We start from the raw sequence: 22,904 nt of genomic DNA on the forward strand, positions 1-22,904 counted from the left end.
AAAATGGGCATAATAATAGTATCTACATGTCTAGGTTGTGCTGAGGATTAAGTGAGCAGATATACGTAGGTGGTTAGAACAGTGCCTCATGCTGTGCTTAATCTCTATGTCATGTCCAACTCTTGGTGACACCATGGACTGCAGCCTGCCAGGCTCCTCTATCCATGGGGATTCTCCAGGCAAGAATGCTGGAGTGGGTTACCATCTCCCTTCTCCAAACAGTGCCTTAGTACCTAGTAAGCACTTGAAGAGGTAATGGTGATGTTATTTTGATGGCAGATACCAGAATACACAACAAGATAGTGAAAGTCAAAGGGCTATTGTTGGAAGATGCTGGGGTTTCTTGTGGAATATAGGGGATGAGTAGTCAGGTTTGGGCTGGAAGGAATCAGCGCCACTCCCAGGATCCAGCATTAGGGCCCTCACCCTAGTTGCGTTTCTTAACTTGGGATCTGCCTAACCCATGGGGATCTGGCAGGGCAACCATGAATTCAGATGAGAGGAAAAAAAAGACCCTTTCTTTTCACAAACCTCAGTGAAATTTAGCCTTTCGCTTCATTACAAACCACAGGCAATGAGCCACAGTACCAGTTCTAGTAACTGGGACTTTGTTATCAACATAATCAGCAGTATGTTTATATCACATTTCAGGTGTGAGAGATACTTCAGAAGATTATCTACATGTTTCCTTGCTTCACAAGTGCAATAGTTATTAGGCCCACTGACTAGGTCTGTTATTTAAGTGTATTCACCAAGAAGTAATATTACAGTATAGCAAATACACGGAAAAAGTATTTTGACAACTGTATTTTAGCATAATTGATTTCCTTTGTGGTCTTATGTATTTTATTTTCTGCATTAGAAATAGAACTCTGAGTTGTGTGAAGGCTTCACCAGGTCATAACAAAGTCCAGGCACAAAATGGGTTGGCTCGTGGTGAAGCCAAATGTGTATAGGAACCATGGATGCTTTTTAAAATACAGTCTTGCTTTGTCCCATCCCCACTTCCGTACTGAGAGTCTCACTCAGTAGGTGAGATGGGCCCTGGAATCAGCATTTTTGAAAGCTCCCTTGAGTCAAGTATAGGTGGTCCTAGGACCACACTTTAAGAAACGTCCCTCTGGTCTCAGGTCATGAAGCATTTAGCTCCCACAGGTATGGGGTTATTTTGGGGTGATGAAAATGTTCTAAAATTGTGATGATGATTGTGAATATATGAACTCTGAATATACGAACAACCAACGAATTGTGCGTTTTAAGTGGGTGAATTGTTGGGTGTGTGAATCATCTCAGTGAAGCTGAGAGGACAGAAACTGAGCTGCTCCCAGCTTTCCAAGTTCAAATCCCAAATTCTCTGAAGAGAGCCTGGAATGTTCAGGAGGCAGGCTTGATGCTCAACTTCAGTGTGTTCTGGTATCCTTAGTAGTTTATAATCAGTCTCTCTCGTTTTTTGATATTCTAGTTATTTGTCAGGTGATAAAATTGGGATTTCTAATGAGGAAGTGGATCAGTGTCATTGTTTATTGATTAATTGGGTTACCTTTTCCTTCTGCATATGGGGTTTTCTCTGTTAAAAATCACTGGAGCCTTGTGCTTGGAGTCAAAACTTGTGTTAGTCCTGACCCAATGACTCAACAGCCTTGTGGCCTTGAGAAAGTTTTGTAACTTTCAGAATCTCCGTTGTCACCTTTCTAAAATACCATCCAGATACACACCTAGCAGGGCCGCTGTGAGGGTCAACTGAAAAGATCGCTATGAAAGTGCTTCATGAACCAGAAGCTTGGTCCCTGGGATCACAAACTGATGACCAGTGGGTGGAATCTAGCCTGGAGACACACTTGTTGGCTGCATCATGATGGAAAACATTTGGAACGAATTACCCCCATTTAAAATTTGTAGATCACAGAGAAACCCAGATTTCCAGTTCCTTGGGAAAAAAATCAGGTCCAGCTCTATGAGGCCCGCATTCCCCGCCTGGCCAGTTGTCCTCAGCTGGAGAGCAGCTGCCTGTCCTAGGGGGGCACGTGTATTCTCTCCAGGTCCCTGAGCGCCTCTGGGTCCATTAAATCCTTTCCTATTGCTTACCTGTTCCTTAGGCATTCAGGTAACCCCACCCCTGCCAGACTTCATTGTTCCTGATAGTGCTCTGGCTTTTGCCAGGATTTCTCAAGATGTTTAGATGGTTCTAGCCACAGTTTGGGACTTCTTACTAGGTGCCTCGTGCCATGATAGCTCCCTTTGTCAATATCCAGTCTCTAGGATCCTGCAAGGCAGGACCTGGGAGGCTTGCCTAGGGTTGCACCGCTGCTGAGAAGCAGAGCTGGGAAGTCTGTGCTACCCCAGAGCCTATCCTGCCTGAAACATTTGTAGGAGGCTTTGTTGCTTAAGATAGTTGGGACTTTACAACCCTACATCCCTCCTGTGGGACATAGCATAGTAACTACTGGCTGGCTCTCTGGGTGCCATGAGATGTTAAGTCTAAAGAGCCAAGGATGAGTGCTCACCCAGCTCAGAGGCGGAGGATGGGGTGCGTGCGAGCCCCACTGTGGTCAGTAGGTTCAGCAGGAGACGACTCCCATATCCCTCTTTGACCTGGTTCACATTGTTACCTTTCTTGTCATAACTTTTATTATTGTACTTTTAAAATTTAATTCTTTCATTGTAAGGACACTTACCATGTCTGCCCTCTTAACACATTTTTAAGTGTATGATGTAGCTTTGTTGACTCAAGGCCCAACAGTGTACAGCAGATCCCTACAGCTTATTCATCTTCCTTAATTGAACCTTTAAACTCATTGAGTAGTGACTCCCTGTTTTCCTCCCCCTCCAGCCCTTGAATTTCACTGTTTGAAAGGACTATTCTAGATGCCTTATATAAGTGGAATCATAGTGTATTTGTCTTTCTGGCCTATTTAACTCAGCATAATATCCTCAAGGTTCATCCATGTTGTCGTATATGATAGCATTTCCTTCTTTTTTATACAGCTGAATAACAGTCCATTGTATGTACATGCCACATTTTCTTTATCCATTTATCAATCGATGGACATTTTGTTTGTCTCTACCTCTTGGCTGTTGTGATGGTGCTACAGTGAACATGAAAGCACTAGTATCTCTTTGAGATATTAGTGATTTCAAATGTTTTGAATAAATACCCAGAGGAGGGACCTGCTGGGTCACATCATAGTTCCACTTGTAATTCTTTGAGGTACCTGTACTGTTTTCTATGGCGGCTACACCATTTTGCATTCCCACTCCAGAGCACAAGACATTTTTAAAGACTGTGTTTGAAAAACTTTGACTGTTTTATTTGTTTAGAAAAAAACCGGATGCCATTTTAGACCAAATAAAATAACTGGTCCACTTTATTCGTACTTAGAGCCCTCTCACCTTAGCAAGCAGCACCACTTTTGGAGCATTCTGAAGCATTCTGCTCTGGTGTTAATAGTGGTCAGCCTCTTGGTGGACTGCAGAACAGTTTTCTCCATAATCTTGAACTAATATATTTCTTTTAATAGCATTTGGTAGGACAAGGGAAGCTAGAATGAATTGAACAAGTTTCGTGTTAACTACTGCAGATGCCTAATTTTGATTCAGTTGAAATTTGTAGGCAATGGAAATGTTCCCCCTCAGTTTTCTGGCACTGATCACCAGGACACAGCAGGAAGATGTTTTTTCTCCTTCTTATGTTAGTGAGAAGGTCCAGCCGTCAGCATAACCTGGTATCCAGATGCTAAGCTTCATTCATTCTGTGTACCCTGCAAATACTTGTTGATCTGGGAGTGGAGGAGTGAACAGAAATGTATGCTCCCATTCAAGGAGACAGACTCCAAGCACATCAGTACTTAACTCCACTTGTATAAAGTGTCATAAAGAACTAGAGTCACTTCTGAGAGCCTCAAATTTTGAAGGGAAATGGGTCAGGGAAGTGCCCTGAGAATGTGTGATTTGAGCTGAGCTCAGAGGAAGACTGGTAGTTCTCTAAGTGCAGGGGGTAGGGTGACATTCGGGGTGGAGGGAACAGCATGGGTAAGGCCGTGAGGTGGCAAGGGTCACCCGGCAGCACTGGAGGGACTGGAGGATAGCTGCAGTGATGAGTGAGGTGATGAGAGGCTAGAGGGGTGTGAACTGCAAGACGGGTGGGGGCTGGCAGCAGCGAGGCCAGGGAGCGCAGCAGACTCACCCATGGCCTCTCGTCTCCACGGTGATCTGTCTCCTGCCCTCCACCTGCTCGGGGTCCCCCCGCCCAACCCCGCCAATGCCCCGCTTCTCTTTCCCGCATTTCCTCCCAGCCCCTCTGTGTTCTGGCTCCTTTTGTAAAGGACTCGAATATTTATTTTACACAGAGAGAGCCAGCCAGCAGTTCACCAGTATTGACTCCAAACGACCCTGTAATTATCCTCCTCTCACAGAAGCAGACCCTGGCATGGAGGTGAAGTGACTCGCCCAGGGTCACCAGCCAGTGAGCGGCCGAGATAGAATTCAAAGCCAGGATGTGTGTGCTCAGCGCTGTCTTCACTGCCTCTCAGCTCTCCTGGGAAGTTAGTTATTTCCAGCGTATTCTTTCTCCCAAAGAGTGACGTTTAATGGGAGGATTCCCGCAGACCAAGGACCCAGAGGGACACTGCGAATGCTGGGAGCCAGGCCCCCTTTCCTCCAGCTGAAAGAGAGAGAGGGCTGCATCCCTTCCAGGTGCCCCTTGGAAACCACCTCCTGGGCATTTGCTTGCTGCCAGGGAGGCAGCCTTGGCAGAGACCTCAAGAAAACCTTTTCCTGCTCGGATTGCCTGCTGAATCCAGGATCTTTTCTTATTTTCTTTTTTGAATCTGTGTTTGCCTTGCTTCAGTTGCTGGCACTGGTACAATTTCTTTTGAAAATGTTAACAACCACTGAAGCATGGTTATCATGTGGAAAATGTTTTCCTTGTAGAGAAGGTTGGAAATAATCTCTTCGTCTCTTTGGTTTAAAGCTCACGGTAACTGCCTCCTACAAACCTTCACGTCTCCGTTACCCTGTCTTCCACCTTTTTGAAGGTGTGTCAAATGCTCTCTCATGATAGTTATGGCAGATTGTATTGAAAGTTACTGGGCCATTCACATTGTTGTCTCTTTCCAGGGCAGATCCTGAAATAAAATATATTTTGAGCATCCACATAGCGGAACAAAATAGCCTAGTTAGAAACAGCTGCTAGCAAAGAAAGGCAGTAGTAAGCTGCCAGCTGAGCCTGACTCTGGCAGTGGAAGGCGGACCACAGCGTGGGCAATTTCACTGTGTATCGTTTGAGGGATTCAGATTTTGGAGCATCATGTGTCTTCTTTGCTGCCGATACCGTAACAGCAATTCCTGTAGATGTTATCAGCTGTACAAATCATCTCACGCCCCTCCACCCTCATTCTTACCCACTGGAAGCATTTCTGCTGTGTATCCACACTTTGGATTACGAAGCCATGAACTCCCACCCACCTCGGTTATCACACTAATACCCCAGGCCCGAATTTAAGAGAGCTGATTACATGTCGGCCTTTCCCCAACTAGCCAGCTCCATAAAGTCTAGTTCGTGCCTAAGTCATCTGTAGAGAGGCATTATAGAGTATTAGCGCTTAGGAATGTCTGCTCTGGAGCCAGACTCCCAGGGCTCAAATCCTGGATCCCCCATGTCCCGGCAGTGTGGCTCATTTCCCATCTGTGAAGTGGGGTTGGGGGGGTCATAAAAGTATCTGAAACAGAGAAAAGCTATGGTAGCCATGATAGCTACCATAAAAGCTGTTGTTTTTGTAGCCACCTCAGTACCTAGTAAATGGAAGGTGCCCGAAAAATGTTATCCTTTCAACATCTACCCACCGAGTGCTGGCTGTGTGCCCAGCACTGTCCCGGCGAGCAAAGACAGGAATAAGGGCACCGTTCACGGTGTGTCCCGGGGCCGTCCTAGAGCTGTGTTATCAGCAAACAGGGAAGATAAAGCACCTGCCCTCCTACAGGTTATTAGGCCAGGATGCAGAAAAGATCAAGAAGTATTGTTGGCTAGTTCACTAACAGAGTACATAAAAGCAGATGCTGAGAACTGCTCTGAACATACGAGATGGTTGACTTGACACAGGGACTAGGAGAAGGTCTCAGGGGCTCTGGATTGACGATCCCAGGAGGAGCTAACATGCGAGGTGAGCTACGGCAGCAGCCAAAGGAACCCACGTAGCCAAGTCTCGCAGATAGAGATTCCAGCAGGCAGAGCAGCAGAGCTGGGAGGCCCCCCTGGCCTATGCCTGCCCTCTGGGGCCTCCTCTGCCCTTCCCGTCTGGTCAGTGTGGGAAACTGGCCTCTGGGCACCGAGCCGTCGGAGCTTACTTCCTACTGGCTTCCAGCTGACTCAGTCCTTGGGAGGCACCCACAGGGACTGCGAGCAGGAGGAAGCTTGCTGGGCCATGGATCGGCAGGGCCTTCGTTCTTCCATCCAGGGCTGCGTCCTCCAGCCGCAGTTCCTTGCTCCCCACCGCGTGCTTTCCACCCGAGGATGGTACCGGCTGCTCTTGGTTGCCTGGCTCCGGCTGCCTCACTTTCCTCACTAATTGCCTTCATCCTGAGAATCCTTCATTAAAAGATCCTCATTTAACCGTTGGGAGCGTGCCCTCTGTGTCCTGCCAGGCCCTGAGCAGTCTAGCTGGTCCCAGGAGCAGTAAAGGTGGTTCTGGGCTGAGTGAGGGGCAGGGTGCACCAGCTGGGTCAGTGGGGTGATGGTGGCAGGAGCTGGGGGAGGGGGAGTCTTTGGAGAGTGTTCAGCAGGGGAGCCACAGCATCACCTGGACCTTTTTGGAACAGAATTGAAGCTGCTGACTATCTTTTTGCATCCCAGCATTAATTCAGTTTAGCATCTGAGAAACACTGTTAGAAACTCTGTGTGACTATCTCTGAGGTTTTTCCTCTCCCAAGAGATGGGGCTTCCCCGGTAGCTCAGTGGAAAAGAATCCACTTGCAAATGCAGGAGACTCAGGAGATGCGGGTTTGACCCCTGGGTCGGGGAGATTCCCAGGAGGAGGACATGGCAATCCACTCCAGTATCCTTGCCTGGAAAATCCCGTGGACAGAGTAGCATGGGGAGCTGCAGTGCATGGGGTCACAGAGAGTTGAACACAGAGAGTTGAGCAGCTGAGCACAGGCATGATCCCCCAAGAGAGGATCCTCAATTTAGCTGTTAATGTTGCTGAACGCCCTAAAGAGCAAGGGTGTGTTTAAAGTCAGTGCCTTTGGTGGTGACAGTGATCATTTGGGGCTTTACCCGAGGTAGGTGGCTTCTGTGCCATCTGCTGCGAGACCTGCAATCTAGCTTTTGTAGTTGGAAAAACAGGGCTTTTTACTGTTATGCACATAAGAGCAAGGTTGTAATTTTGGAAACAGGCCATTAAACTGACAGGTAACTTTGCTTTCTTCTCTCGGATCCTAGGCTCTCAAACCTTGTCTCCCCAGATTAGTGTGCTGATTAGTAAGGTTAGCAGCGTTTTGCCACTTTTTCTCTCTATTGTTTAACCATAGCTGGCACTTCAATTTCTCTATAGCTGCTAAAGGGAGGGACCTGGGTTTCTTTCTTGAGGTTTTTTTTTTTTTCTCCCTTTTGCTTCACATTTAGGATTATTTATTCTTTTGATTTGGTCCTCCGCTAGGACCATCCTGAACACGGAGTCCTGTTTCTTGTTCGAGAGCTGCTCAACGTGATCCAGGACTACGCCTGGGAGGAGAACAGCGATGAGAAAATCCGCATCTACACCTGCGTCCTGCACCTGCTATCTGCCATGAGCCAGGAGACCTATCTCTACCACGTAGACAAAGGTAGCCGGGTGCCCCGCCAGACTGCACTGTGCTTGAACTCCCGAGTGGCAATGCATAGTTTTCATTTTCTCTTGTGTTTTACCCACCATGAACTTCTGGTCCAGGGTCTTGATAAATTTGTCCAATGTAAGAATTACCTGGGGCAACTCTTAAAAACACAGATTCCTGGGTCCCATCTATCTCTTCTAAATTAGATTGCCCAGGAAGAGACCTGAGAATTTGTATCTTTCATGAGCATCCAAGATCATTTTGACACACAGATGAGTTTGGAGAAGTGCTCTTTTGGATCGGTGATGCCTTGCATGTGCCACAGAATTTCTAGAATGGTGGTTACATATGCACATGTGTGACCTTCACCCCAGGCCTATTCCTTTCCAGTCTCACAGGGGTCCTGGCCTTAGAGCAGTTGCTTGGAGGAAGGAGATGGCCTTGTACCCCCATGTGCAGCCAGCCGTTTTGAGCTTTCTGCTGCAGATTTGGGGGCTGCCTCTTCATGTCCTGGAGATAACATGGGACAGTCCCAATTCCAGACTGCCACCCATTGAGCCTCAGCATCTCCCTACTTGTCAGAGCCTCAGTTCCTATTTTTGGTTTCCAACAAAAATGGCCCTATTGTTAAAAGTGCTTTGGCCAATACATGTATACTTTAGGGTTTAAGCAACTATCTCTACACTTGGAAATTTTAGGGAATGGATTTGTAGTGCTGAGGGTGGCCTCCTGTCATAACTCAGGGGGTTCCTCTGGCTGGGATTTAGGGGCTGAGGTTTTGTAAGGACGTAACTTGGGGAGGCTGGTTAACATTGGAGATGATAGTTTCCATGGTCTGAGCTCCTACTGCATGCCAGGTACGGCACCAAACTTGGTGGTCCTCTTTCTCCTCTGATCCTGACAGCGTTGTGAAAAGAATGAGTATTTGTGTCCCCATTTTGCATTTGAGCAAGGGGAGACTCCAAAAGACAACATGATTTTACCAACCATGTGATTTCCAGAGCTCAGGGCCAGTTGGTGCTGTGAGTGGAATTCACTGTGGCACATGCGTTATGCTGCGTCCTTGATTATGGAATAACAGTGTTTTAATTAAAGTATATGGTTGTATACGGGGGCTTCCCTGGTGGTTCAGTGGCAGTCTGCCTGCCTATGTAGGAGACGTGGATTTGACCCGAGTCAGGAAGATCCCCTGGAGAAGGAAATGGCAACCCGCTCCAGTGTTCTTGCCTGAGAAATCCCATGGACAGTAGAGCCTGGTGGGCTACAGTTCATGGGGTTGCAAAGAGTCAGACCCAAGTTAGCAACTAAACAACAGCACATATGGTAAACCATAAAGCTGTAAATTACCACGTAATGAATACACCTGGTAACCACCACCCAGATCAAGAATCAAACGTTACTAGCTCTCCAGAAGTTCCCTATATGCCCCCGTCCAGTCAGCACCACCACTTGCCTCTCTACTGGTATACTGCTCTCCTGACTAATATTACAAGGTAGTTTGTTAGTTTTTTACTTTTCCATAAAGGGACTCAATTTAGCAAGCATTCTAAATGAGTGTCTTGCTTCTTTCACTCAGTGTTATGTCTGTGAGATTCTTCTGTGTTTTGTGTGGCTGTTGTTCATCCTTTTGCTTTGCTGCATAGTATTCCACTGTATGAATATACCAGAATTTGTTCCTTCCCCTGTGGATGGAGTTATGGGCTGTTACGAGGAGTGCTGTTGTGAACATTCCTGAATATGTAACTCTCAGGGCTCATGTCTGTTGGGTATATGCCTGGGGTGGAATTGCTGGCTTGTGGGATTTCCTTGTGTTCAGCTCTGGTAGGTACTGTCTCACAGTTTTCCAAAATATTTACACCAGTTTATACTCTCATCAGGCATGAATGAGGTTTCCATTTGTTTCCTTGATGTGGTCCGTCTTGTTCATTTTGGCTGTTCCGATGAGTGTAATTTGCATTTCTCTCATGGCTCATGAGGTTGAGCTTTTCTTGTATTTCTTGGCACTTTTATTTTCTCTCTTGTGAAAGGTTCATGGAGGACTCAAAACAGTAGAGAGACTTTTGAGCACCAGACGCTGCCATGGAAGTTCGTCTGGAAATCCTGGGCCCTGTCAGAGGAGCAAGCCCTCTCCTCGATTTTTGCTTCCTTCAGTGGATTCACTGAATCCTCTGTAGAACACAGCAGGGCAGACTGTAGGAGCTGGAGCGCCAGCACAGGAGGAATCTAGTTTTCTAGCTTTTGGAGACGAGAACAGAAGGGTGGGTTTTCTCTGCTGCCTTCTTGGCCCAGCTAGCTCTGTTCTCTCTGGATGCACAGTTGTGACCTGACAGTTGTCTTAGTAGGAGAGAGCGTCCTGGGGGGCCACACGAGGCCCACAAGATGGGGGCCCTATTTTCCTGTCTCTCTCGTTATTGGAGGCAACCTTTTTAGACAATGTTAAACAAAGGTTTCCTATTTTTGAAAAATTGGGGTCAGATTTTTTTTTCTTTTGCATATGAAGGATGCCTAGGCTGTTTTCTTTCCAGATGAATAAGAAGAGAATGTTCTGAAATTACCTAGAGCCATAACTCCTGTGCTTTCATGCGAGCGAATGACAGAGCGTGCTTGCTGTGGAGAGGCAGGACACTCCTGACACTGATGTTTATGTATTTAACACGCAGATAGACATCTAGTTGGAAGAGTACGACCCAGGGGCCTGTGGGAGGTCATCGCAGCCCTTTCACTCCTCCACGTCGCCTGCCAGCCCTTGAAGCATTCAGGGTTGTGACCCCAAGGCCAGACAGATGCAGAGATCCTGGGCTATTTTTAATGGCCATTTGCCAGGGATTTCATTTCTCCCCATTGCGAGCACCATGTCTGGACTCTCCAAGTGTTAGAACAGAAACAGAGGGAGGGAGAGAAGGGCGAAGTGGAGAGTCAGGAGCTACTTAGCTGGAGTGCAGAGCAGGTTCGAGTTCAGATGTGGCACTCTCAGCACTCCTGATGGCTTTTTTCACTTTCTTTGTGCATTTTCTACCTTCAGGGCTCAGCCTAGATCTCACTGATTCTGTAATTCCATCCCAAGCCTGGATTTTAGGATCTGGGGCCCCCAGGGTTGCTGTCTCCAGACCTGCAGTGCATCTGGTGGTGACCGTCCATTTGCTCATCTGCACCTCGTTATGGGCTGTGTGCTGTGTGAGGGCAGGGCCGGGTTGGCCCACCGCCCCCACCAGGTCTCCAGCTCCTGGAACCTGGCGCAGAGCGGGTTCTCGCCCAGCCCGTGCTCTGTGTGTGTGAGCGGCTTGCTCCGAGCACGCCTCTGGCCCCTCTGGGCGGGGTGCCTGCAGCTTGGGTGGGTGGCCACAGGCAATCCCAGGCCTTCTGTCTTCTCCACTGCTGCTGGGCTAACCTGAACGAGAGTAGGTTCCAGCTCTGAGTGAAGACGGGGAGTTTAGGCCAGGAACTATCCTAGTCCTCAGCAGCAGGTGTGAGAGATTCCTTCACCAGCTGCAGTCTTGCCATCCCGCAAAATCTGACGGTGGTGAATGGCTGAATCAAATTCTTTCTCTTCTTACAAGAATAACTGCCATCTTCCACATCATGGACCGTTGAGACACAGCAGCCAGAGCTGACTCTGAAATCCTAGGACGGTTGGTTGCCTGCAGCCCAGGGCAGTTCACTACCAACCCGTGTTACAGTGACAGCTGCGGAGCCAGCAGCCGGCCCAGGACAGTCCCCACCAGTGGGCAGGGCAGAGCCGGAGTGGAGGTTTCACGCGGACAGAGAAGTGGGGGGAAAGGACCAGCTGTTTTCCTTATTTGCAGGCAATATGTCTGCAGCCTGCTTACCAAAGGTTCAGCCAAAGAAATGGCATATATGTCTGTGTATGTGGGAGTGTGGAGAAGGGCAAGCGAGAGCTTCACAGCAGGGCAGGATGGCATCAAGTGATGCGGGGTGAGCGAGGCAGCTGTTCAGTGTCCTGTTACCCCACCGTTCTGCAGCCTGGACGTTCAAGTAAGGATCTGGGGATAAAAGGAGTTATTATTCTTAAAGTAGCAACCAGAAATGTACATGAAGCATCTCTGAAGTTACTTTACCAATTAGTTAATTACTGTATACCTGTCCCATTCCCCCCAAAATCCAAGACAGGTTACAGGAAATATATAAAATAATGAAATATAGTTGTTTTTAATTGAAAAAATTGGTTCTTAGAAGTTATAAATTGGGAAATACATGGCTTTATATGTCTGTGTGATATATATGGAGCTCCACTATGTATACTGTTTTCTCACTTTATTGATAGTATATTATAAATATCTTTAAGTAGTAGTAGCAATAGTATAGTGCAGTGTAGTACATGGTAGTTAACAACTATAGATCATATACTTTTATCATCTTCATAATATTTTATTTAATGCTAATACCACAGAGCATTGAGTCAAAACTCTTGGTATACATTTCCACTGCTTCTCTTCTCACCTTTTTACACATTTATGATGAACATACATTAAACATATAATGAGCATTGTTCTCTGTAAGGTGACAATGACTATCACATATGTGCATCTTTGTGCACCTGTGGGATTATTTTCTTAGACTGGGTTTTCCCAAGTCAAAGAGCTGGCCTTTTTCTAAGATTTTTTTTTTTTTTTTGGAGTAAAATATATATAACATCAAGTTTACCATTTTGACTATTTTTAAATGGATAATTCCATTTTATTAAGCATGTTTGCAGTGTTGTGCAACCATCACCATTATCCATTTTCAGAATTTTTTCATCTCCCCAAACAACTCTGTACCCAGTGAACAATAACTGCTCACCTCCCCCTCCCCCAGCCTCTGGTGATCTCTGTTCTACTTCCTATCTTTATGAATTTGCCTCTTCTAGGTACTTCATACAAGTGGAGTCATACAGTAGATGTCCTTTTTTGTCTGGTACATTTCCCTTACCATAATGCTTTCAGAGTTTATCCATATTGTGATATGTATTAGAATTTCATTCCTTCTTATGATTGGATAATATTCCATTGTACGGATAAACCACATTTTGCTTACCCATCATCCATCTGTGGATACTTGGGTTTCCACCTTTTGGCTCCTGTGAATAAGGCTGCTATGAACATTGATGTACAAGTATGTGTTTGAGTCTCTGCTTTCAATTCCTTTGAGCATATCCTTTGATCATTCCTTTGAGTTGCCGGATCCTGGGCAGTTCATTTAATTTTTTGAGGAACCACTGAGCTTTTCCACAGCAGCTGTACCATTTTACATCCCCACCAGCAGTGTACGAGGCTTCTGGTTTCTCCACGCCTTCATCAGCACTTCGTATCTTCCTTTTTGTGGTGGTTGTTGTTTTTAAATAATAGCAATGCTAATAGATGTGAAGTAGGACTAGATATTTCTTAAGGCTTTTCTTACTGATTTCTAAAACTATGCTATTCCCACCAGTAGCTTCCCCAGGCCTACATCAAAGCCGGGTATTCTTTCTCACCTTTATTAATCTGATAGGTGATTTTTTTTTTAAAGTTCTTCTGTGGTGTTAGTTTTCTGTTCTTTGATTTCTAGTGAAATCAAACTTTTTTCCATAAAATTATAGGCCATTTAGATGTATATCTGATACATTGCCTATTAATGTATTTGCCAATTTTCCTGTAAGTGACCCTAATAGGGGTCACTTTTTGAAAAGTTTAGAAGCCACCCCTGCACATTGTACCTTGACTTTTCTTCTCTTCATGGCCAGTGCCTGTTGAACGTGATCCCCTGGTTCTGTAGCCCGTTATCAGCAGTCCAGGGAAGAGTTCTGTGCAGACCCTGTCCTGTCGACAGCTGGTGACTTTGACCATGATGGGACTGTCCACTGTGGCTCTTATTCCCAGCCTCACCCATCTGCAAACTAAACAGAGTGCCCTATGTCACCTCTTATTTGCATCACACAACCTCGTGGGCTTTACTGTGATCACATATGTTTCATCCCTTTGGATTTGTAAACGCCTCTGAGACAGGATCTTTCTCACTGGGCCCTTTGACAGGGCCAGTGATGAGTCTGGCTGAGAAGAACACAGCAGAGTGCATTCCGCCAGATGAGCTAAGCTGAACCAGTTTATTGAAAACATCTGTAAACCATGAACTGGATTAGCACTGTGTGTACATGGCCATGTAAGCACAGCCACACACAGCCCTCCCCACCCAGGCACTTCATGGCTCTCCTTTGTCAGATGTCCCTGCGCCTGGCATGGTGGCCCAGATTTTAGGCCTCCATCAGATCAGAATGGATGGAGCTTCCCCCAGTGGCTCAGTCAGTAAAGAATTGCAGGAGACACAGGTTCGATCCCTGGGTCTGGAAGATCCCCTGGAGGAGGGCATGGCAACCCACTCTAGTATTCTTGCCTGGGAAATCCCATGGACAGAGGAGCCTTGCAGACAGTTACAAAGAGTCAGACATGACTGAAGCAACTTGGCAGGCATGTACACATGGATCAGAAACATCTAAAAGCTGCCACTGCACTTTCCCTGTCCTTGGCTACATAGCACCAAGGGTGCTCCATGTACTAAGCACCAGCACTTGTACACACGAGGAGGAAATAACTTTGCTCAGCCACATACATTTGGGGATTGGGGTGAGAGCTGTTAAAAGACTATCTGGCAAGAAGAAGGCTTGGGGGGAAAGAATTGACTCTGCAAGGCAGAGGTTGTGGTTTCATTACAGATGGTAAGACTTTGCAGCAGCCTGGGCCCCACCCCCACCCCTACCCCCACCACAAAAGAAAGGAAGGAGAACAAATGAAGTGTCTGTAGGAGAGACCAACCAAACATGTCTGGTTGATCACACGATGAACTCCTGCTGAGGTGGTACAAGCAAAACATCACATCCATTTATTAGTTCAGTTCAGTTGCTCACTCATGTCCGACTCTTTGCGACCCCATGGACTGCAGCATGCCAGGCTTCCCTGTGTGTCACCAACTCCCGGAGCCCACTCAAACTCATGTCCATCACGTTGGTGATGCCATCCAACCATCTCATCCTCTGTCCCCTTCTCCCCCTACCTTCAATCTTTCCCAGCATCAGGGTCTTTTCCAGTGAGTTGGTTCTTCACATCAGGTGGCCAAAGTATTGGAGTTTCAGCTTCAGCATCAGTCCTTCCAATGAATATTCAGGACTGATTTCCTGTAGGATTGACTTGTTGGATCTCCTTGCTGCCTAGGGGACTCTCAAGAGTCTTCTCCAACACCACAGTTCAGAAGCATCAATTCTTCAGTGCTCAGCTTTCTTTATAGTCCACCTCTCACATCCACACATGACTACTGGAAAAACCATAGCTTTGACTGGACAGACCTTTGTTGGCAAAGTAATGTCTCTGCTTTTTAATATGCTGTCTAGGTTGGTCATAGCTTTTCTTCCAAAGAGCAAGCATCTTTTAATTTCATGGCTGTAGTCACCATTTGCAGTGATTTTGGAGCCCCCCAAAATAAAGTCTCTCACTGTTTCTATTGTTTCCCCTTCTTTTTGCCATGAAGTGATAGGACTGGATGCCATGATCTTAATTTTCTGAATGTTGAGTTTTAAGCCAACTTTTTCACTCTCCTCTTTGACTTTCAAGAGGCTCTTTAGTTCTTTGCTTTCTGCCATAAGGGTGGTGTCACCTGCATATCTGAGGTTATTGTTATTTCTCCCGGCAGTCTTGATTCCAACTTGTGCTTCATCCATCCTGACATTTTGCATGATGTACTCTGCATATAAGTTAAATAAACAGGGTGACAATATATAGCCTTGACATACTCTTTTCCCGATTTGGAACCTGTTGTTCCATCTCCAGTTCTAACTGTTGGTTCTTGACCTGCGTACAGATTTCTCAGGAGGCAGGTCAGGTGGTCTGGTATTCCCATCTCTTGAAGAGTTTTCCACAGTTTGTTGTGACATCCATTTGTGCTGATTCGGAAATAGCTCCAAGAATCATTAAATGAAAAAAAAAAACAAAACAACTGTGAAAGAGCACCCTGTGGAGTCTCTCTCTCCTTTCTGACCCAGAGGTCATGCTTTGTGTAAAGGTCAACAGGAAAGAGGGAGAGGGAGGTCAAACTCAGGCTGTTCTTGCGTCTGGTCTTTCTATAGACAGCAGCTGTCACGGGAGGTGCCCAAGGAGAGAGAGGACTTTGGTGAGAAGATTCGGGTTTGCAGGAAGACATAAGAGAACCTTCCATGCCACCCTGCGGAGTTAGTTTTGAGGAGGAGTGACAGGACGGGGGCTGGGGGCGGTGCTTAGCTTGAAAGGAGCCCCCCCCTTTGGAATCCTGGCCAGGGTGGGCTCTGAGCCTCCATGTGCCCATCCGTTATCTCTTGCCCATGCTAGTTATGAGGACCCTGCAGTAATGCCTGCGAAGTCCTGAGCCCAGTGCCTGGCACACAGTGCTTAGTGTTGACAGCCATTCTGATGGTCACTGCAGTGCTTGATGTCCCCTCCATGCCAGGCCAGAGGGGACAGGTAGACTTCCATGCTCCTGCTGTCTGGCTCAGTCATCCGGAAGGCCAGGTATTTTCTCTCTGATTCCCAAGGGCCCAAGTCAGCAGGAGATGCTGGCCATTTCCATTTGCTCTCCCGTGCGTTCCTGCCATGTGCTGATACTGGTGCTACACGGCTGCCTCTCCCTGGCCTTGGGAATGTCTCACAGCTCTCGTTTCTTCCATCAGTCGACTCCAACGACAGCCTCTATGGGGGAGACGCCAAGTTTCTGGCTGAAAACAACAAGCTGTGCGAGACGGTGATGACTCAGATCCTGGAGCACCTGAAAACCTTGGCCAAGGATGAAGTAGGTGCCCACTGACCCCCTGCCCCTGGCGCCCAAATCACAGGTTCCCAGGGTGCTTGGACACTGTTTTGTCCTGAGAGTAATGTGCTTGTGTGAAGACTGTTCATCGGGGGCCCCGGGGCCTTTGTTGCTGCCACTTTCTCTGCCTGCACTGTGCCTCCCAACCCGGGGTTCCCCTGACCACCCCACTCATCATTCTAGTCACAACTCAAGTACGTCCTCAGAGTGGCCTTCCCTGACCCCCGTCTCAAGCAGCCACGCCCTCCTGCATCCCTCTGAATCTCTGTGTGTGTCCCTGTGATGCTTGGGCGTGCTTTGAAACATTGTGTGTGTGTGTTCACTTGTTAGTCACCTGCTGCCCCCGCCAGAATGTAAGCTCCATGTGGCCAGGCCCTGGAGACCTGCCTGTGCTGGAGACGGGGTCCTGGGATCCCTCTGTCCCTCACCTCAGCATCCTCCCCTGAAACCTGGCATGCAGCGGGTGCCCAGTCTGAGCATGCTGGGTGATAATAGCCTGTACTTGCACACCTTAGCTCTTTAGACACTCTCAACAGGCTTATGATGTGGGTGCTATGTTTATTCTCCTTCAACAGGAAAGAAAACTGAGGATCAGAGAGGTTTCCAGAGCCCCCGGTTTCCTCTGGTTGTGACAGAACAGGGTTCCTGGCCCAACCCCCAAGCCTGAATCCTTACCACTGCACTGCCTTCCTCAGTAAGGCCTTTCCGCTTATGGAAGTGGAAAGTGGCATGTGGTGTCACCCAGCCACGGCAGCAGGCTGTGCTTTCCTAGCTTTTCTGTTGTGTTTTCTCTGCCTTGGCTGCACATCGTGGCTTGCTAGTTCCCCAACCAGGGATTGAACCCACGCCCTTGACAGTGAAAGCTTGGAGTCCTAACCATTGGACCACCAGGGGATTCCCATTCCAGCCTCTCTTGTAATAAGTGTAGTGTGGAGAGCTTTGTATGCATTGTTTCAACTGATTCTCATGACAGTCCAGTGAGTGGGGACAGCTATTATCCCTTTATACTTTAGAGAAACTGAATCCTAGAGTGGCAGCTATGCAGTGTGGCCAAGACAGTCTTCTAGAACCCATGCTCTGATCCCTGAATATGTTCTTTTACCAACTGTTGCCTTTTCAGAGTGGTTTTTTCCATATTTTCCATATAGATAGATGGTTGATTAATTTAAAAATAATTTCCAAGTTATCCTACAGTCTAAATAACTACCTGGTATCCTTCTCCAGTATTCCATTTTTGCAACTTCAGCTCAAACATGTGGGTGACAGATGGATCCCAGAAGCCCTGTCTTAGGCTTGGTGGGGATGGTTGTTCAGACATTAAGACTGATAACTGTTGTGTAATCAAGGTGGGGAGGTTGGCAGGGTAGCTCAGATGGTAAAGAATCTGCCTGCAATGCAGGAAACCTGGGTTCGATCCCTGGATTGAGAAGATTCCCTGAAGAAGGGAATGGCAACCCACTCCTGTATTCTTGCCTGGAGAATTCCACGGACAGAGGAACCTGGGGTCGCGAAGAGTCAGACACAACTGAGCGACTAACAAACACTTCCACTTCACTTTAGGTCAAAGCCAGTGCCTGACCTTTCCCTGTGTCCTTCCCCGGGACAGTTGTTGCCAGACTTTCTGCTTCTGTGTTCTCCCTGCCATACCCCCTTCCAACCCCAAATCTTGTTCTTTGTCATTCTAAGCTGTCTGCTTGCATCTCTGAGCATTTCAGTTTTTTAAAATCCCATCTAGCAGGAGACAACCTGACACCTCGTTCCTGATCCCACCCTAGCAGATTCCTATTTTCTCTCACTGCCACTCACCCCCACCCCACTCCAGTTCCCTTTCCCAGATCCAGGACAGATTTCAGACTGCTTGGTTCCCAGCCCTCCCCTTCCTTCCACACACTTCCCCAGCTCCCTTTTTTCCAACCTGGAGTCTCACTTTCCTAGGATTTGCTTCTGTACCCCCATCCACCAAATCCTTTGAAGACAAAATAAGATCAAACTGGATTTTTAATTTATTTCTTATTCACGTCTAGGACTGTATAGCATGCCACCATTGCCCTTCCTGCCCTTCCCCACCCCAACACAAAGCCACAAGAATATTTTGTAACTGTGAATGCACACACACACAACATACTTATATGTCCTGGGTTCTTATTCTCTCCAGCGTATTTAAGCAGGTCCGAGAAAGAGTGGAGCATTTTCCAGACTCCATTCCCCAGTGGCCACTACCAAGGTCAGGGGCACAGGGTAAAGGGCCAGCCTTAAGGTTAGCAGTCCAGAGAGCAGATGGAAAACCAGAAGCACTGCCACCCTGGAGGCCCCGACTGCCTCCTCGTGCCCTCTTCAGGGGTGGGAGGGCTGTAGGTGGGTCCCACTGACCTGGGACCCATGGGGTGCAGGGCTGCAGAACTCTGGGGGAATTCATGCATGGAGGGCGTTGGCTGTCAGTGGGGGGAGCAGCATTGGAACCCTCGTTAGAAGAGGTAACTCCCCTCCTCCAACCAGAAGGCCTTTTTTGAATGGGTGTCAACTTGGTCTCTGTAGTTGGCGGCTTTCCGAGCGAGCCCTCACCACCCTGCAGAAGAAAGGGGAGCTCTTCACCTTCTGTCTGCACTGACCACACTGATAACGTCCCTTCTGCTCCCCTGCTCTGAAGGATCCTTAGCACCTTCCTGATCCCTGCAAACACGGGCTCTGGCTCTTGCTTCCTGCCGGAGCAGGGCTGTGTATTTAATTGAAAATGCCTTTCTTCACTCTGATGCCACAGGCTGGATCTAATCAGAGGTGGCTGCTGACAGCATAAACGACCACAGTCTAGGACCTCCAGGCTCACAATAAAAATGAGCCCAGAGCCATATAACCTGCAACTATTTTAACTTGTCTCTTTTTCTCTTGGGGGAGGAGGCATTGATGGTGATAACAGCTGAAATACTTCTGAAGGAACAGCAGGGCTGGAATGTTTCCGAAGGACATTTCAACTCATATAAATACCAGGGATGCTCACTGAAAGTGTCTGTCCATATATGCACATTTATTGGGAAAAACATGGGTGGACCAAGCTAAGATGGAACATGTTATCCTTCATTTTAACAATGTGCTGTGAGATTTGGCACAGGCAGCCCTGGGGGGGCAGAGGCTTCTAGAGCCTGGAGCAGGAGAGCTCTGGGCTCTCTCTGCATCGGGGGAGCCTAGCTCGGTGCCGTGAAAGCCCTGCGCTGGCGCCCGAGCTGAGTGTCTCACCTCTCAGCACTGACTGGTGTCAGCCCTGCCTCCAAACTGCCCTCCACCCGCACGTGAAGGAGCCAACCCTCTCTAGTCACGCGCTTCACGAAGCTGTTTGTTTGGGTGTGGTGAAGCTGGGAACCATGCCAGACCCTTACAACTTCCTGGAAGTGACAGTTCCCCTAGGCAAAGAATCAAAAGCAGCCCCTTTCTATTGAAAAGCTCTGTGGAGATAGGACGGGCTTGAGGCCTGGGTTTGATTCTCTCCCGTGTTCACAGTTTCCTGGGTCTCTTTGCACGTCGGGCAGCCTGCCTGCTCATTCCCAGACCCTTCTCTAATGATTTCATTTTTAATGTTTTCATTTAAAATACATGCAAACTGGGCTTGTAGGGTAAAATGCTTGAGAAGATACAGAACAGAGAAAAAGCCAGTGAGATACTGTTTTCCTTGTTTGACTTTATAAAACTCTGCCCTGCTTCCAGGAAATGTAATTAAAAGGCACCTCTCAGAAGAATCTTATTTGAGCTCTTTCTATGAGGTTGGTCCTCTGGACCTGAGTAGAAGTCAGGGCCCTCGTTTCCAGGCATCTCCAGTTTAAAGGGAGAGCAGGATAGGCTGGAACCCACTGGATGATCTCTGCCCGGTTCCCGGCAGGGGCAAGCTCATTGTCTGATTAAACAAAGGAGCCCACAGTAGGCAGTGGCCAGCCAGTTAGTGATCTGCTGGCCAGGTGGTTGCCGCCTTCCCTCCACACCTGCAAGGTGGGGACCCGGCAGCACGACCCCTCCCCTTGACGGCAGTGTTGTTCAGTTGGGTCAGCTGCTGCTGTGATGGTCACCTGGTCCTGGCTGTTGCCAGGGCAGGCTCAATTTTGGGGGGCTTGAGTCTCTTCACTTTCACATGACACCCTTACCCAACTGCATTCTTACCTGCTCCTGGGCAGTTTTACTGTCTTGCTTTTTTCTCTACTAGATTTGAAGTTCTTGGCTGGGAGAATTTCAGGAGGGGATGACTAAGTTGGCTCAGCAGTTAACATGGAGTCTGCGGCTCTGTAGGCTCCACGCATGGAAGGATGGACAGTTAATAGGTTGTTTGAAGAAAGCAGGAAAAATATGTGTTGTTCTAAACCACCTCAGACCATCCCTACTTCCCTGGATAAATCTGTAGCTGCACTGGGCAAATTTCTTGGCCTCTTCAGAGTTTGATCCCTGATCTGTGCTGTGTGCAGTCCAGTCGACTCTTTGCAACCCTGTAGACTATAGCCCACCAGGCTCCTCTGTCCATGGAATTTTCCAGGCAAGACTACTGGAGTGTGTTGCCATTCCCTTCTTCAGGGGATCTTCCTTCCTGCCCCAGGGATCAAGCCTGCATCTGTTGTATCTCCTGCATTGACAGGTGGATTCTTTACCAGTGCACCACCTGGGAAGCTCTTTGGATCCATAATATGATGCTAGCCATGGGTCTTGGGGAACATCTTATAATCTGGGTTGGGTGTGAATTGCACAGGCTCAGAACTGGACAACTGGAGCTCAGAGCGTCACTCTGCATTTGCTAGCTGCGGTCCTTGAGGAAGTTCCAGAAGTTCTGACCTCATCAGCAAAATGGAAATGTAGTGGTTTCCTGTTATGGCTTTGAGTCACCCCAAACTTTAAACCCCCGTTTATTATCTCACAGTTTGGGAGGTCAGAAGTCAGTGTTGGCTGGGCCAGTTTCTGTGCTCCTGGTTTCCCAAGGCCGACATCAGGTGTTGACTGGCTGGGCTCTAACCAGGAGGCACTGGGAAGAATCTACTTCCCAGCTCATTAGAGTTGGCCACCTCAGTTCTCCTAAAGGCCAGCAGTGGTGGGTCATGTCCCTCTCAAGCTTCGAATCTCTTTAGTCTCCCTTTCTGCAGCACCTTTCCTCTGCTTTCCTCTTCTGCTAACTTGTCTCTGACTTCAGCCTGAGAAATGTCTCTGCTTTTTAGGGCTCTAATGATTAGACTGGGCTCACCCAGATAATCCAGGATTATCTCCCTAAGGTCCATAACCTTAATTACACCTGCAAAGTCTTTTCACAGTAGCACCTAGATTACTGTTTGAATAACCAGGGGGTGGGATCCTGGAGGACAGCTTTAGAATTCTGCCTACCTCCAAAGAGTTGTTGTAAAGATGAAGTAAGTTGTGTAAAGCACAGAGCTCATGCCTGGCACAGTGCAGGGCCCTGTACCCTACAGTGTGCAAAGCAGACCCTCAAGGCTCCTGACAGCACTGATGTTTGCCAAGAGCACCCAGCAAAGGCCCGGGCGTCAGCTCTCAGGGGCCCACACAGACCTGTGATCTGACCTGGTCCTTGCTCAGGCCCACCTTCTGACTTGGGCCTTCCCAGGTGCCTCTGTTTACCTTTGGGAGCTGGCATCCTTTGTCCTGGGCCTGCTGTGTTTTGGAGATTTAGTTTCCCTTTTTCCTTTACTATTTAAAGCCGGGGTTCAGGCTTGGTCTCCTCTGACAGTTTGGCTAGACTCTCCTTGTTGGAGTACCTCTCACATCAGATCATTGAGCAAGAGGGGAAGGATCTGGTTAAGCATATCCAGTGGTTCTTGTGGCCTTCCCTGTTGACTCAGTAAAGACTCTGCCCGCAGTGCTGGAGACCCAGGTTTGATCCCTGGGTCGGGAAAACCCCCTGGGAAAAGGAATGGCAACCCACTCTAGTATTCTTGCCTGTTCCTGTAAGTGTTCATGGGGAGCTGAGGTCTCTTGTCTTTATTCCTGGCAGCCAGAGAGTAGGAATAATGACAGGAACTTTAGTGGCTTGAGGACACGTCTGTGAGAGACCATTTCACCTCCGGTACTGGCATTAAAGCAAGAAGGCTGGTCTCTGCTGGCCTGTGTCATTATCCCGCTGAGCACCGAGTCTCATGAGAACATCACTGCCTTCTGCTTGCACTCCATGAGTAAGGCCCCACACAGCATCTCGTTTTAGTCTCACTTACCCTGTGAGCTGGTGTTACCTTAATTCTCCTACAGATGAAGCAGGAGGTTAAGCAGCTCGCCCTCCAGAAGATCCATGGCAGAGCTGGCCTTGGCACCCCAGGCAGCGTCAA

General features: G+C 47.9%; 1 protein-coding gene across 2 annotated transcripts in view; it reads left to right on the forward strand.

Moving 5' to 3' along the window:
* The window catches only part of VPS35L (VPS35 endosomal protein sorting factor like), a 141,194-nt gene that overhangs the window by 116,891 nt on the left and 1,399 nt on the right, over nucleotides 1-22,904 (forward strand). For both annotated transcript variants that reach the window (XM_070460954.1, XM_070460955.1), the window contains 2 exons: nucleotides 7,653-7,818; nucleotides 16,472-16,590. In XM_070460954.1, the coding sequence (XP_070317055.1) occupies nucleotides 7,653-7,818; nucleotides 16,472-16,590 (285 nt within the window). The remainder of the gene's footprint in view (nucleotides 1-7,652; nucleotides 7,819-16,471; nucleotides 16,591-22,904) is intronic.

This window comes from Odocoileus virginianus, chromosome 33, assembly GCF_023699985.2.
Source record: "Odocoileus virginianus isolate 20LAN1187 ecotype Illinois chromosome 33, Ovbor_1.2, whole genome shotgun sequence".
Lineage (NCBI taxonomy): Eukaryota > Metazoa > Chordata > Mammalia > Artiodactyla > Cervidae > Odocoileus > Odocoileus virginianus.